This window comes from Mobula hypostoma, chromosome 16 (assembly GCF_963921235.1).
Source record: "Mobula hypostoma chromosome 16, sMobHyp1.1, whole genome shotgun sequence".
NCBI lineage: Eukaryota > Metazoa > Chordata > Chondrichthyes > Myliobatiformes > Myliobatidae > Mobula > Mobula hypostoma.
The window spans coordinates 65,835,925-65,853,192 of NC_086112.1; the positions used below are offsets into that span (position 1 = coordinate 65,835,925).

The following is a 17,268-nucleotide window of genomic DNA, read 5'->3' on the forward strand; positions in this document are numbered from 1 at the left end:
TTAAGTAGCCCCCAACACCAGGAGATCAAGAAGAATGCAGCTTCTAACACTTGCCAGCTTTAGGAGAATGTGAATAATGTAGTTTACAACCCACCCCATTTCCAGGAAGACTGGGAAAAATGCAACCCACAATCAGGAGATTGCAAAGAATGCAACACACAATATGCCCCAGCTCTTGGAGACCTGGAACAACACAACTTCCAAGGCTGTCTGATTCAGAGCACCAGGAGCAAATCAGCACCAGTCCTTCCCAGCACCTCATTGCACCCTCCAGCTTAATTATGAAATAGTATTAGCTTGTCAGAAGGGCACCAGATGACCCAACATAGAAGTAGATCATAATGTTCTAACTACTACCAACAAAGAAAATCCTCATTTGTGTGCTAAGATGTGTGTTTTCTTAATAACCAGGCACAGAAAATGCTGGATAAATTCAAATATCAGTTAGGGGATTTAACAAAAAATCTCTGAGAGATTTTTGGTTCATCGCAGCCTGAGATCGGAAATTTTACATCAGTCAGCTTGGATTGCCTGCCTTTTTATTGCCTGAAAATGGGCTCTTCAAAGCACTGCATCCCCAGGAAATTCCAGTGAGAATCCATGGATGTTACACCCACAGAACACAACTGATAGCTCTCACAACAGAACACAACTAGTGTCCCTCTTTGTCATACAGTTGGAGCACAACTCCCAGTGTATCCCAATGTCTCACACCGATGGCCAAGAACGCACAAGGCTCTCTATGGACTGCATGTATCCAGAGTACAATTCCCAATGTACACCTTTATATTTAACACTGATAGATTATGTTCCAGATAGCATTGCTGCTTTTACGATGCAGCACTATGATAGTTTAACTTTACCAGAATTCAATTCATTAATCATAAATCAAATAAGAATTGGGGAGCAGAGTCCTTCTTCTTAAAGGACAGCCAGAACAATTGTCTCCTTCAAATACAGTATGCTGACTGGAAATCAAAGATAGATGTCCCTACAATGGACGAGTAGTCTCTGCTCTTGAAATCCTTCTAACCAACTGCCTTTAGTGCTGTATATAGCTATTGTTGGCCAAATGAAAGGTGGTGACGTATTGGCATATAGGAGGGAGATTGAAAATCTGGTTGAATGGTTCCACAACAACAACCTCTTACTCAATGTCAGCAAAACTAAAGAGCTGATTATCGACTGCAGCACCAAGAGGCCATGAGCCAATCCTCATCAGGGGATCAGAGGTGGAGAAGGTCAGTAGCTTTAAATTCCTTGATGTCATCTTAACAGGTGATCTGTCCCGGGACCAGCACAAATAAAGCACATCAGCACTGCTACTTTCTTAGGAGTTTGTGTAGATTCAGAATATCACCAAAAACTTTAAAAACTTCCACAGATGCACAATAGAGAGTATTATAGCTGGTTGCATCTTGGCCAAGTGTGGAAACTCCAACACCCAAGAATGGAAAAATCTACCATTAGTGACAGATACAGCTCCATCCATCACGGGTAAAGGCCTGCCTACCACTGAGCACACTTACATGGAGTGCTGCCAAAAGAAAGCAGCATCCATCATCAAACACTCCACCATCCAAGGCCATGCTCTTTTCTCGCTACTACCATCGGGAAAAGCTGCAGAAACCTGAAGTGCCACATCACCAGGTTCAGGGCAGTTATTATCCTACAACCATCAGGCTCCTAAACTGGCGTGGATAATTTCACTCACCATAACTCTGAACTGATTGTGCAACCAACAGATTCACTTTTAAGGACTCTTTACAACTCATGTTCTCAGATTTATCTTTTTTTATTTGCAGTTTGTCTTCTTTTGCACATTGGTTGTTTGTCAATCTATGTTTATTTCTAGTTTTTCATAAGTTCTATGTACTTCTTTATTTTCCTGTGAATGCCTTCAAGAAAATGAATCTCAAGGTAAATTTTACATATAGCTGATAATTTGGGCATTCAATTTTAACCAAAGTTCCAGTCTTACCTCCAGGATTGTTGGCATTCAACTGCTGTGTTACAATTGTGTGAAGGTGACATACATTACCTTACTCTTCCAGATTCACCTACTTATTGCTATTATTAATGGATTACATTTCTCCAATTAATTCAGAAATAAATCAATACAGGGCAGTTTACCTTATTCCTAACAAGATAAAATCACCATAGATAATTACATGGAAAGTGAAGTTTGAATAGAAAACAGGTTCTCAAACGTATTTTTTTGGACTTCCTTTTATCTTTCCACCAGAACTCCTATTCTGGAATTCTGGTGAGAATCTTACTTCCATAAATAAGGGTGCATTTTGTCATTCAAAATTTTGAAAGGTAACCCAGAACAGTTCCAAGAAAATTCAAGGACAGTATAATATTAAATGTTATTAAAGATTAACTTTGCAAAATCACCAAATAAAATTATTTTTGGTCAAAGGTATCATTGAGTTAAAAGTTCCAAACTAGAAACATTAAGAACCTATTATTAAAAAAAACATTATCCAGACCTCACTGGCAAAGCCAACAATTATTGCCCATTCCTGATTGTTCTTCACAAGGTGGGTGGTGAGCCAACTTCTAGAGCCATTACAGTCTTTTTGATGAAGGTACTCCCATGGTGCTGTTGGGTTTGGAGGTTCAGCAAAGATAAAGATATAGTAGCTAACCAGGATGATGGTCTATCCTTATCCTTCTTGTTTGCTAGTATGCACATGCTTGGGAGATGCTGTCAGAGTAACCTAGGCAAGCAAATGCAGTGTATTTTGTAAATTGCGGCGAAGGGTTTGAATATTGAGTGGTTGATAGATTACCAATTGTGTAGGTCGCATTGCCTGGAGGATGTCTAGCTTACCTAGTATTGTTGAAGCTACATTCATCAAGCAACTGCAGAGTATTCAGTCCTACTCCTGGCTTGTGCCCTGTAGATGATGGAGAGGCTCTGTGTTCTCAGGGAGTGAGTTACTCACCATAGAATATCGAGTCTCTGGTCTACTCTATTAGCCACTACAATTACAGCGCTGTTGCAACTGAGATTTTGATGTTAATGGTGGAGTGCGGCAATATAATATCACTGAATATCAACAATAAGTGATACTATTTTCTTTTATGGAGTTAGTTTTGATAGAGATTTTTGTGGCATGAATGTTGCCTGCCACTTATCAGCCTGAACATTTAGATCCTACAGCATTGGGTATGGGGTATGGCCTGTTTTATTTGCTGAGAGGTTGCGAATGAAATTGAATATCATGTAGTCATCAATAAACATCTCCATTTCTGGCCTTATGATGAAAGAAAGGTCATTTGTGAAGAAACCAAAGATTATTATTGCTAGGTCAATACACTGAGGAAATCCTGCAGTGAGGTTCTGGGACTGGAATGATTGGTCTTCAACCACAACTATTTTCAAAGATATGGGTTGCTGGCAAGGCTGTATCTATTGTCTTGAAAAGGTAATCCTCTTGAACAATCATGAGAATGGGAGAGAATTGGAGGACTTTGATCCAATGATGTTAAAGGAAGGAAGGATATGACCCAGTCCAAATGGTGTAAAGGCTTGGGGCCATGCAGGAACTGCCTTTGAATGGTCTAAAAGATCAGAGGTTATCTGCGAGAGTGTTGGTTCATCACTTGGAGACCATATTAATACATGCCTGATTTTGTATCCTGCTGATTAAAATGAAAGTTAACTATCTGATTAGGTTAAAATTGCACTTGATAGCTTTCAGAGAGTTTTGTATTACAGTGTATTTTGTGTTTTATATAGTAGTGATGCTCCAGTTACCCAAGTTATTCCACCTGTCTAAAATGTTCAATTGCACAGCAATGTTCATTTCAACACCATGCAGCTGAAATGGACTTTTCCCCAGAGTGGAACAGGATAGTGATCATTTCCAGACATTGGATAGTTCCCACTTTGAAATACATTTGATAATATTTCTGGGAGATGTAGGTAATTTATTCCAAAGAGTAACTGCACTGGTCACTCCCTGAACATTCCTTCACTGCTGTTTTGGAATTCCATAAGGCAAATTTTGACTGTGTGTCCTTTGGACTAATAAATCCCACTTCCCAACTCAACTACGTATCAGTACTTACTGACCACTGATTTTATTCCCAAATCCCATTTGCACATGGGAAGAATCCACCCATATTCCCAATTTCCCATGCCCCCATTTGTAAAACCCCCCTCCAAACTCCCCCATCCCCCAGTTGCTGACACTCTGACCTTCCAGGTACACCCTCCTTCATTAATTGCTGAGTCCATAAGCTGGCTGGCTGTACTGAAGTCTGAAATCTCAAGCTCAACTTCATGGTGCTCTGTGCTACAACCATATTGTGTACTTTTAGTGGTGGTCTACAATTTCCAGCTTCTTTTTCCTTCTCAATAGCTCTTTTTTTATTTTGCTGTCCTAATTCAGGCCAAAACAATCTGTTTTGCACATGATTCTTTTCCACACTGCTGTTGGCCTCAACATTTCCAATTAAAAAGTAAACAAAAATATAGACTTTTATAATGAGCCTTCTCAGGATCAGAATCAGAAACAGGTTTAATATCACTGACATATGTCATGAAATCTATTGGTTTGCAGTAGCAGTACATTGTAATATGTATTAATAAAAACTATAAATCACTATAAATATATACAGTATATAAAAATAAGAAAAATGAATATATTAAACAAGTAGTGCAGAAAGAGGAAAAATACTGAGGAAGTGTTCATGGGTTCGTTGCTAATTCAGAAACCTGATGACAGAGGGGAAGAAGCTGTTCCTGAAACGTTATGTGTCTTCAGGCTCCTGTACCACCTTCTTGAAGTTGCAATGAGAAGACAGCATGTCTTGGGTGATTGGAGACCTTAATGATGAATGCCACTTTCTGAGACATCACCTTTTGAAGATGTCCTGGACGTTGGGGACACTGGTGCCCACGATGGAGCTGGATAACTTTACAGCTTTTTACGGTCCTGTGCAGTAGTCCCTCCATGCCAGGTGGTGATGCAAACAGTTAGAATGCCCTCCACAGTTCATCTGCAGAAACTTGGAAGTGTCTTTAGTGACATACCAATTCTCCTCAAAGTCCTAATGAAATATAGCCAGCGTCATGACTTCTTTGCATATGTTAGGCCCAGGATAGGTCCTCAGAGATGCTGATACCCATGAACTTGAAACCGATCACCCTTTCCACTTTTAATTCCTCAGTGAGGACTGGTGTGTCTTCAGTTGACTTCCCCTTCCCAAATTCAGCAATCAATTTCTTGGTCTTACAGCTATTAAGGGCAAGGCTGTTACTGCAACGCCACTCAACCAGCTGATCTGTCTCGCTCCTGTGCACCTCCACAACACCATCTGGAACTTCGCCAAAAATAGTTGTGTTTCAGCAAGCTTATTTATGGTGTTTGAGATGTGCCTAGCCACAGAATTGTGATGTAGAGAGAGTAGAGCAGTGAGTTAAGCATGCATCCTTGAGGTGCACCAGTGTAGATTGTCAGCCAGGAGAGGAGGAGATGTCATTTCTGATCCGCACAAGTCGTGGTCTCCTGGTGAGGCAGTCAAGGATCCAGTTGCAGAGGCCCAGGTTTTGAAGCTTGTTGGTTAGAACTAAGGGTATGATTGAGTTGAATGCTAAGCTGTGGCCTGATGTGGACATTACTATTGTCCAGGTGATCCAAGGCACAAAGAGAGCCATTGAGGTCTCGTCCACTGTAGACCTATTACGGCGATAGGCAAATTGCAGCAGATCCAGGTCCTTGCTTAGGTAGGAGTTGATTCTAACCATGGCCAAATTCTCAAAGCACTTTGTCACAGTTGATGTCAGTGCAACTGGGCATTAGTTATTGAGGCAGCTCGCCCTGCTCTTCTTGGACACTGGTATGACTGTGGCCCTTTTGAAGCAGGTGGGAACCTCTTTCTGCAGCAGTGAGAGATGGAACACTCCTGCCAGCTGATTGGCACAGGTTTTCAGAGCCCTACCAGGTACATCATCAGGTCCTGACACTTTGCAAGAGCTCACCCTCTTGAAAGATGTTCCGAGGTTGGCCTCAAGACAGCGATTACAGGGTAACCCGATGCTACAGGGATTCACACAAATGTAGTTTCATTCTCTCTTTCAAAATGTGCATGAAGGGCATTGAGCTCATCTGTGAGAGAAGCATCACAGCCATTTATGATGTTAGGTTTCACCTTGTAGGAAGTGATGGCCTGCTGATTACATTGCTCAGAATCTCCAGTGCTTATCTGACATTGACCTGAAGTGGAGTGTACACCTCTGCCAGAATGATGGCGCAAAACTCCCTCACAGATAAAACGGACCACCAGATGTTCCAGTTTGGGTGACCAGAACTGAGAGAGAACTGCCACATCTGTACACCATGATGAGTTAATCATAAAGCATACTCCACCTCCTCTGCCTTTAAAAGAGCTGTCTTTGCCGAGATTGGTGAAACCATAGAGCTGCAGTGCTGCGTCTGAAATGGCTGGTGTGAGCTCCGTTTCCGCAAATCACAGTACACAGCAGTCTCTGATGTCCTTCTGGTACTGCGATGTTTCTCTGAGGTCTTCAGTTTTATTTGCCAGAGACTGTACATTCGCCAGCAGAATAGTCAGGAGTGCAAATCTAAGGCATTGGCGTTTCAATTGTACCTTTTGACTGACGTGGTGCTCCCGCTTCCATTTTCTTAAAGGGGAAATGCACTCATGGCCCGAGAACGCCATTCGAGGTTCGTCTTTTTTGAGTACCCATAAATTCTTTAAGCATCTTAAAATGATGCTGCTTACTGAAGTACCCATGGCTGTGACTGTAGATTTCAACTGCAGTACACTAGTCCTTACTGGGAATATTTGATGATTCCAATTGGAACTGCACACAAAGAGTTGCCACTTAATGGCACCATCTTCCTGGACATTTAACAGAGTGAAGATGACAGTTATTCTTTGTGCTTTTGTCAAAAACTACTAGAATTATTCTAAAGTACACCCCAGGGTTCTGGAAGAGGTGGCTGATGAGATTGTGGAGAATGAGTAGTATTTCCAGAATCAATAGATTCTGGCATGTTTCCAGAGAACTGGAAAATTGCAAATGTCTCTCTATTCCAAGAAGGGAGAGAGACACAAGAAAGGAAATTATAGATCAGTTAGCCTGACTTCAGTGGTTGGGAAGATATTGGAGTCAATTGCCAACGATGAGGTTTCAGGGTACTTGGAGGCACATAATAAAATAGGCCAAAGTTTCCTCAAGGGAAAACCATGCCTGAGAAATCTGTTGGAATTCTTTGAGGAAATAACACGCAGGACAGACAGAGGATGTTGTGCGCTTGTATCTTCAGAAGCCCTTTGACCTTTGACAAGCTGCTGCACGGGAGGCTGCTTATACCATCAGATATAGGAGCAGAATTAGGCCATTTGGCTCATCATGTCTCCTCTGCCATTTCATTATGGCTGATCCAATTTTCCTCTCAACCTCAATCTCCTGCCTTCTCCCTGTATCCCTTCATGCCCTGACCAATCAAGAATCTATCAACTTCTGCCTTAAATATACATAAAGACTTGGCCTGCACAGCTGAAAATGGCAAAGAATTGCACACATTCACCACCCTCAGGTTAAAGAAATTCCTTCACATCTCCAATCTAAAAGGATGCCCCACTATTCTGAGGCCGTGTCATCTGGTCTTAGACTCTCCCATCAAAGGAAACATCCTCTCCACATCCACTCTATCAAGGCCTTTCACCATTAGATAGGTTTCAATTAGGTCAACTCTCATTCCTCTGAATTCTAGTGAATACAGGCCCAGAGCTATCAAACACTCTTCATATCACAAGCCATTCAATCCTGGAATCATTTTCGTGAACCTCCGTTGAACCCTCTCTAGTTTCAGCACATCCTTTCTAAGACAAGGGTCCTAAAACTACTCACAATACTCCAAGAGAGGCCTCAGCAGTGCTTTATAAAGTCTCAACATTACATCCTCGCTTTTATATTCTATTCCTCTTGAAATGAATGCGAACATTGCATTTGCCTTCCTCACCACAGACTCAACCTGAAAATTAACCTTTAGGGAATCCTGCACAAAGACTCCCAAGCCCCTTTGCACCTTTTTTTTTGTATTTTCTCTCCATTTAGAAAATTGTTGTGTCTGTGCACAACTATATATTGAGTAATTAAAAGCCCGTAAGCAGAAGATGGCTTTGACAGTGTGTGTTGCGTGTGCGTGTGTGTGTGTGTGTGTGTGTATGTGTGTGTGAGAGAGAGAGAGAGAGAGAACAAACAATGCACATGCGTAGACAAAAGATCAACGTGCAGTACTAAGTAGGGAGAGGTCATTGCTTTAAAAGAGATAGATCCATACCTCACAAAAATAGTCAACCCTTTGATTTCTTCTACCAAAGTGCATGACCATACACTTCCCAACACTGTATTCCATCTGCCATTCTTTGCCCATTCTCCTAATCTGTCTAAGTCCTTCTGTAGCCTCCCTACTTCCCCAAAACTACCTGCCCCTCCACCTATCTTCTTATCGTCTGCAAACTTTGCAGCAAAGCATCAATTCCATCATCCAAATATTGACATATAATGTAACAAGAATCAGTCCCAACACAGACCCCTGTGGAACACCACTAGTCACTGGCAGCCAACCAGAACAGGCCTCCCTTTATTCCCATTCTTTGCCTCCTGGCAATCAGCCGCTGCTTTATCCACGCTAGAATTTTCCTGTAATACCAAGGGCTCGTGGCTTGTTCAGCAGCCTCATGTGTGGCATCTTGTCAAAGGCCTTCTGAAAATCCAAGAACACAGCATTAAGCAATCCTCCTTTGTCTATTCTGCTTGTTGTTTCGTCAAAGAATTCCAACAGATTTGTCAGGTAAGATTTTCCCTTGAGGAAACCATGCTAACTACAGCCTATTTTATCATGTGCCTCCAAGTACCCAGAGAAAATCAACTCCAACATCATCAAAACCACTGAGTTCAGACTAACTGGTCTATAGTATCCTTTCTTCTGCCTCTCTCCCTTCTTGAAGGGTGGTGTGACATTTTCAGTCTTTCAATCTTCCAGCACCATTCCAGAATCTAGAGATTCTTGAAAGATCAATATTAATACCTCCACAATCTCTTCAGCCACCTCTTGCAGAACCCTGAGGTGCACACCATCTGGTCCAGGTGACTTACCTACCTTCAGATCGTTCAGTTTCCCAAGACCCTTCTCCCTAGTTATAGTAACTTCACAGACTTCATGCCCCCTGACACCTGGAACTTCCAACATACTGCTAGTGTCTTCCACCATGAAGACTGATGCAAAATACTTATTCAGTTCATCCGCCATTTCATTGTCCCCCATTATTACCTCCCCAACATCATTTTCCAGCAGTCCAATATCCACTATCACCTTTCTTTAACACTTCATGTAGCAGAAGAAACTTTTGGTATCCTCTTTAATATTATTGGTCAGCTTACTTTCATATTCCATCTTTACCTTCTTGATAGCTTTTTAGTTGCCTTCTGTTGGTTTTTAAAAGCTTCCCAATCCTCTAACTTCCCACTAATATTTGCTCTATTATATGGCCTCTCTTTGGCTTTTATGTTGGCTTTGACTTCTCTTGGTAGTCACAGTTGTGTCATCTTTCCTTTAGAACACATCTTTCTCTTTGGGATGTTTATATCCTGTGCCTCTGAATTGCTTCCAGAAATTCCAGCTACTGCTGCTCTGCTGTCATCCCTGCCAGTGCTCTTTTCCAATCAATTCTGGCCAACTCCTTTCTCATGACTCTGTAATTCCCTTTACTCCACTGTAATACTGATACATCTGATCTTAGCTTTTCCTTCAGGGTGAATTTGATCATATTATGATCACACTACCCCAAAGGGTTCTTTTACCTTAAGCTCTCTAATCAAATCCAGTTCATTGCCCAACACCCAATCCAGAATAGCTGATTCCCCCAGTGGGTTCAACCATGAGCTGCTCTAAAAAGTCATCCCATAGACACTCTAGAAATTGCCCCTCCTGTAATCCAGCACCAACCAGATTTTCCCAATCTACCTGCATATTTGAAGTCCCCCATGACTATTGTAACATTGCCCTTTTGGCATACATTTTCTATCCTCCATTGTAATTTGTAGGCCACACTCTTACTACTGTTTGGAGGTCTGTATACAACTCCCATCAGGGTCTTTTTACCCTTGCAGTTCCTTAGCTCTATCCACAAAATTTCAGCACCTTCTGACCTTATGTCACCACTTTCTAATGACCTGATTTTATCTTTACCAACAGAGCAACGCTGCTCCCTCTGCTTTCCTGCCTATCCTTTTGATGCAAAGTGTATTTGGATATTAAGCTCCCAGCTACAACCTTTTAGCCATGATTCAGTGATGTCTACATCATCATACCAGTCAATCTACAACTGTGCTGCAAGTTCATCTACTTTATTCCGTATACTGTGCATACTCAGTTACAACATCTTCAGTCTTGTATTCACCCTTTTCGATTTTGTTGCACCATTCTCAACCTTTTTGATTCCTAATTTTGTCTGAGATCTTACCAACATCTGTCTCCACAATCTCTCCACTCGCTGTTCTGGCAATCTGGTTTCCATCCCCCTGCAACTCTAGTTTAAACCCCACCGTGCAGCATTAACAACCCTTTTATTGACAATAAACTGGACTGATCAAAGAACACTGAGGCTGTCTACAAGAAGGGTCAGAGCCGTCTCTATTTCCTGAGGAGACTGAGGTCCTTTAACATCTGCCGGATGATGCTGAGGATGTTCTACGAGTCTGTGGTGGCCAGTGCTATCATGTTTGCTGTTGTGTGCTGGGGCAGCAGGCTGAGGGTAGCAGACACCAACAGAATCAACAAACTCATTCGTAAGGCCAGTGATGTTGTGGGGATGGAACTGAACTCTCTGATGGTGGTGTCTGAAAAGAGGATGCTGTCTAAGTGGGCACAGGAGTACATTCAGCCAGAGACTCATTCCGCCGAGATGCAGCACTGAGCATCACAGGAAGTCATTCCTGCCTGTGGCCATCAAACTTTACAACTCCTCCCTTGGAGGGTCAGACACCCTGAGCCAATAGGCTGGTCCTGGACTTATTTCGTAATTTACTGGCATAATTTACATATTACTATTTAACTATTTATGGTTTTATTACTATTTATTATTTATGGTGCAACTGTAATGAAAACTAATTTCCCCCGGGATCAATAAAGTATGACAATGACTATGACCTTCCCACTAGGATATTAGTCCCCTCCAGTTCAGGTGCAAACTATCTCTTCTGTACAGGTTCCACATTCCCTGGAAGAAAACCCAGTGATCCAAAAATCTTCTGCCCTCCCTCCTACACCAACTCCTTAGCGACTTATTAAACTGTATAATCTCCTTAGTTTGAGCCTCACTAGCACGTGGCATGGGTGGCAATCCTGAGATCACAGCCCTGGAGGACCTGCCCTTTAAATTAGCTCCCTGAGCAAGATAAGAACCCATGGCATTCTAGGAAAGATGGATAGAACATTGGCTGATTGGCAGGAGGCAAACTGTGGGAATAAAGAAAGCCTATTCTGATTGGCTGCCGGTGACTAGCGATGTTCTGCGGGGCTCAGTGTTTAAACCACTTCTTTTTATGTTGTACATCAATGATTTACACGATGGAATTGATGGCTTTGTAGCTTTGTAGCCAAGTTTCCAGATGATACCAAGGCAGGTGGAGGGGCAGGTAGTTCTGAGGAAGCAGGGAGTCTGCAGAAGGACTTCGACAGATTAGGAGCATGGGCAAAGAAGTGTCAGATGGAATATAGTGTCAGGAAGTATATGGTTATGCATTTTGGTAGAAGGAATAATAGTGTGGGTGGGGAAACAATTCATAATTTGAGGCACAAAGGGACTTGGGAGTCCTCATGCAGAATTCCCTAAAGGTTAACTTGCTGGTTGAGTTGGTGGTGAGGAAGACAAATGCAATGTTAGCATTCATTTCAAGATGACTAGAATATAAAAAGAAGGATGAGGCTTTATAAGGGCATTGGTGACTCTTCATTTGGAGTATTGTGGGCAGTTTTGGACCTTATCTAAGAAAGGATGTGCTGATAATGAAGAGGGTTCAAAGGAGGTATATGAAAATGATTCTGGGAATTCCAGCTTATCATATGGGAAGTGTTTGAAGGCTCTGGGCCTGTACTCACTGGAATTTAGAAGAATGAGGGACGATCTCATTGAAACCTATCACATGTTGATAGAGTGGATGTGGAGAAGATGTTTCTTACAATGGGGGAATGTAGAACCAGAGGGTGCAACCATAGAAGAGAAGGACGTCCATTCACAACGGAGATGAGCAGGAATTTCTTCACCCAGAGGGTAGTGAATCTGGAATTCATTGCTACAGGCAGCTGTGGAGGCCAGGTCACTGGGTTTATTAAAACAGATGTTGATAGGTTCTTGATTAGTCAGTGCATGAAAGGTTTCACGGAGAAGGCAGAAGAATGGGATTGACGAGGAAGTGGACTAGCTATGATCGAGTGACAGAGCAGACTCAATAGACCGTATGGCCTAATTCTGCTCCTGTGTCTTATGGCCTTTTTGCAAACTGGAGCTTTAACTCGTGTTCTACATTCCTGAAACTCTCTCAGAATTTCCCATCTTTATAACAAAACAAAATCTGGATTTAAAGGGGGGCCACCCTTTAGAAGACTTACATTGTCTTGTTATACTCACATGGATTATTAATTTCACTGAATATAAAGCCAGATTGTAATTTTCCAGCACCATTAAACGAAAGCTATTCAATCAAAATGAAGGTTATGCTGGCCACAAGACCTCTTCAGTACTCAGGCTCTCCTCATCAGCCTGCAGTGCTGGGCAATGACCAGCATACTTCTTCAAATCCACTTTAATTAAAGTGTAAACCTAGAAAAGTTATTACCCCTAAAGTACACCAGTTACCATTGTTTGTAGTGTTTATCCTGCCTTACGTAGAGATTTTCATGTATGCTTTATTTGGCAAGATCACTTAGTTAAAGAAGCAGACATGGATAGGGCATTTTTAAACATAAATGAAATGTTTCTTAACCAGCATTGTGAAGTGGACTCACAGCAAATCAGATGTCATTTTGCCTGCCAAATTACTTTTCCAATTGCAGCAACAAGAAACAAAAATTTGTAATCATTTTAAAAGGAGCTTCCAATATATCAGGACCACGTTCTCTCCAAAGCAACACACACAAAATTCTGGAGGAACTTAGCAGGTCAGGCAGAATCTATGGGAAAGGGAGCAAACAGTCGAAGTTTTGGGCCGAGGCCAATCATTGGGTGCTTATAAATAGTCTCGGCCAGAAACATCAACTGTTTACTCTTTTCTACAGATGCTGCCTGACCCGCTGAGTTCCTCCAGCATCTTGTGTGTGTTGCTTTGCATTTCCAGTTGTTATGTTTGTGATTTACCACTTTCTCCATTTTTTATTCAGTTTTGGACTTCACAAGCATGCATTGCCTGTGGGGAATCTCACAATCAGGGAGCAGTTGCTGGGAATCACAAAACACCCAACACTATAATACACTCAAAGCCATGGGCAAAGAAGGCCCAACTGATGTCACATAAAGAGAGAATGTTCCGGAAAATACCAGCTTCACATTAGACCTAAAGAGAAGACTTCCTTAGCACCATTTTTCCCTCCATGTTACGTGGGAAGGAATTATAATTGTGAGAGATGAATAATAGCAACAGGAAGAAAATCTATTTCATTTTGGATTATGCTATTTCAACATATAAAAGAGGTATGTTTTATTTATAATGGAGCATGTAGATCCTTAAATGAGCATACCACATAAACCAAAGAGCACAATACCAACTATAAATGATCGATGCTCTGCTGGGATACAGTATAATATTGGGGATACATTTCAAGATTAAAATATTGCCTTAAAATTGTAGGGTTTCTTTTTCTCTGGTAGGTTGATGTTGATCATTGTTTTGTATTTCCCAACCTGATGTTTGAATGTGCAAGTGAGAGAAAGACAGTAAATAGAAAGAACAGATAGTGGATATTTGTGTGTGAGTGTGTGTGTGAGAGTGAGAGTGAGAGAGTGCGAGTGTGTTTGTGTGTGAGAGAAAGAGAGAGTGGGAGAAGAAAGAGAGGGGAAAGAGAAGGGAAGAACAGGATAGTGAAAAACAACAAAAGGAGAAAGAGTGGAATGAAAGAAGGATAAAGGCATGGGAAGGAATACAGAGAAAGTAAGCAAGTCATGCAGAACAAGATACAAGGAAATAAAATTATACAGAAAAAAAAGAAAAGGGTAAAGGGGAGATAGAAATAGATGGGGGGGGGGCGGTGAGCCTGAACCTGGTAGACTAACTTTCTAAAGCTGCTAGTGTATCTTCAATTTAAAATTCTACAAATTTTATTCAATACAACATTTATAAATACGAAGGCTCATGTTCTGCTTGCCGTAATGAATATGGTTCTCCACCAATTCCAGCCACTGGTCTCTACACAACTTCCTCAGCTGGAAAGATGAAGCAGGCGTGAGCAATGGAGCCTATCACCCATAAGCAGACACAGATAAATTAAGCAATGCAAAATCCTTTAGTTATGAATAAAATGCATTATTTTGAAGAAGAAAAGTAACACAAACTGCACATTACCCTCTGTTTGATTTCTCTCCATTCTAAACTACTTCTGTCAGTTTATCAAACTGCAAAAAAAATATTTAAAACTTTGCACTTGAATGCAGTCTCTGGTCAATCATCAATAAAATATATCAGCTAAGAGACTGTAACGGATCCAAAAATATACATTGAGGTGGTACTATACATTCTAATATTACAATGTGGTCCTGCATGATGAAACATAAGTAAAGGCCTTTCCACTGTTTCTTTCACTATTCTGTTTAAAAGAGATTCCCGAGGAAATAGATAGGAATGGGAGAACACAGATATGGACTGCAAGAAGATTGTTCAACTCTAGAGACTACCAGGGTGGATGAAAAGCTGTGGAGGTAATTTTGAGAGCTTTGGGATGTACTTGGAGGCAATTAGGAGTGACAAGAGTCACTCTTTTGAGGTTCTAGGGCCTCAAGAGTGTGAGATCAGGGGAGGAGAGTGATAGCTTTGGAGATGATTGGAGGAGGATGGTTGGAGAATAGATTGAATGGTGGCTATGGCTTTGAAACTAGTCAGTACATGGATTAATAGGGGGCTTTGGAAATATTTAGTAGGTATAGGGAAGGGCATGGCAGTGTGATAATTAATTGGAGACTGCGAAAGAATCCCGGGTGCCTCAAGATAATGGCGGTAAGGACAGGGACGTACTTGCTTGGAGGTGATCAATAACACCCCCTTAAACGAGTGTGGACACCTCAGACCCTTTCAAATGGCCAATGTAGTCTTAGCCCCTTTAAATTATGCTGAAGCAAGCTTTGAGTGTCCCATTAAAACCTGCCTCATTATCTGAACCCTGAGTTTTCAGCATGTCTCAGGCACACAATACAACTCCACACGCAATGTCAAAAAAAAAAGCACAGCTACCATTGGTTGACACAGTTCATACCCAGAGTGCCATTTCGCATGCACAGAGGAACAGAACTTAATTTCAAGAAGGACACGGTTGGTACACATGGTACCTGGTATTTGTTTTAAATTACATCAGGTGGTATATTAAAATGTGGCAACATGCAGGGAGTTTCTTGATCAACCAATCCACTGCTTGATGGGAGCATCAGCAGATAAAATTTGCCACTGAACTGGGTAGGAGATATTAAAAATATATATAATAGTTATCTTAAAAAGCAGCTGGATTTCGAAGTCTTGTTTAATGTCCGGATGGCTAAAAGTTTACTCAAAGAGACAGACTTTAGGAAGTCAAATAAATTAAAAAGGTCTATAGCAAAGCAGAGAGGCTTGGAGAGGCAATTCCAGAGCTCAGAGCCCTGGAACCTCAAAAGAGTCCACATTGCAGGAGCAGTTCAATCAAGGGATGCTCAAGAGGCCTTCGAATATTTTAAAGGGTTGATTGGTTGGAAGAATTTGCAGAGGTAGGGATCAGCAAGGTAATGAAGGAATCTGAGTCAAGGACAAATATAATAAAATCGAGGCTTTGTTTAACTCGGAGCTAATGGAGGAATGGAGGTCAGTTGGGACAGGGTGATAGGGGGATGATACCACGACTAACCTTGGACAGACTTACATTTTACAGAGGATAGAATCAGGATGGCCAGTCTGGAACGTGCTGAAGCCATAAAGACATGGATGAAGAGACACAAAGCTAAGGCAGAATAATGCAATGTTACAGACATGTAATCTAAATGATTGCACTGATAAATAATAAGACTGGATAGATAAGTAAGGGAAAGGGGTGTGCAGCCCACCTAGTAGGAAAGGCAAGAGACGAAATTGTGTGCTTGCAAAAGGCAATGTTTAGCTTATTATTGTTCATGTAAGTCTGAATCACATCATTATAAATAATGCTGAAAACTAATTTGTTAAGGGTCATTTAAAAATAAAATGCATGTTTTCATTAAAAACAAATTACCGGTCTTCTTAAAGGACAGCTGGGCTTCAGAATCCTGTTTAATGATTAGATTTTCTACCTACATCACTATCCTGAACACCAAACCCTTTTCTGTCGCAGTATGTTGAGCGTCCCACGAGATTAGTATTTCTGACAGTTAAGTGAAGGAAGAAATATTAGAGATATATCTACGTGTTTTATCCCTGTGGAGAAGTGTCTAACTGCAGAGAGGTTAATGAGACCAGCGTCTTCGCTCCTTCTCACAGTTTTTTTTCTCTCAGCCAGTGACTACAACAGAGATCTTAGTATTTTGTGAAATATGCAGAACTTGAAACAGTTCAGAGAGTTTGGGACCAAACGCTGGTTGTCGCACTCACCAGGCACCATCCCTGTCAGTGTCGGGGGTGGGTAACTGCTCTGTGCAGCGGGGGGCACATGTGGAGGATAACCAGGAAGAGTCGTACTAGCCAAATCACGACCTGGAAAATAAGATAAAATGTATGAGACCACGACATGGCCTTAAAAATCTATCTGACATAACAGCATACGGTTTCTACTATAACCAGGAAGCATCCACCAGGTGTATTGTGAAAGTTGTAAATAATGACCACCTCTGGGGCAACCAGGTGATCCCTTAATACAGGTTCATCCATGATTCATTAACCATTCATTCAGGTTGACATTAGATACTGACTATAGACAAGTGGATATCAGGCAAACTATTCAATGTGTTGCAAAAATGAGAACAGGTACTCTGAAAATATAGATAGAGACACTGAACCCATAAGATCAGTGG

The 17,268-nt window shown here is 41.5% G+C and overlaps 1 protein-coding gene across 2 annotated transcripts in view; it reads right to left on the reverse strand.

The window, feature by feature from the left end:
- Positions 1–17,268, reverse strand: part of pax5 (paired box 5) — a 250,032-nt gene that overhangs the window by 35,084 nt on the left and 197,680 nt on the right. For both annotated transcript variants that reach the window (XM_063069223.1, XM_063069222.1), the window contains one exon: positions 16,850–16,951. In XM_063069223.1, the coding sequence (XP_062925293.1) occupies positions 16,850–16,951 (102 nt within the window). The remainder of the gene's footprint in view (positions 1–16,849; positions 16,952–17,268) is intronic.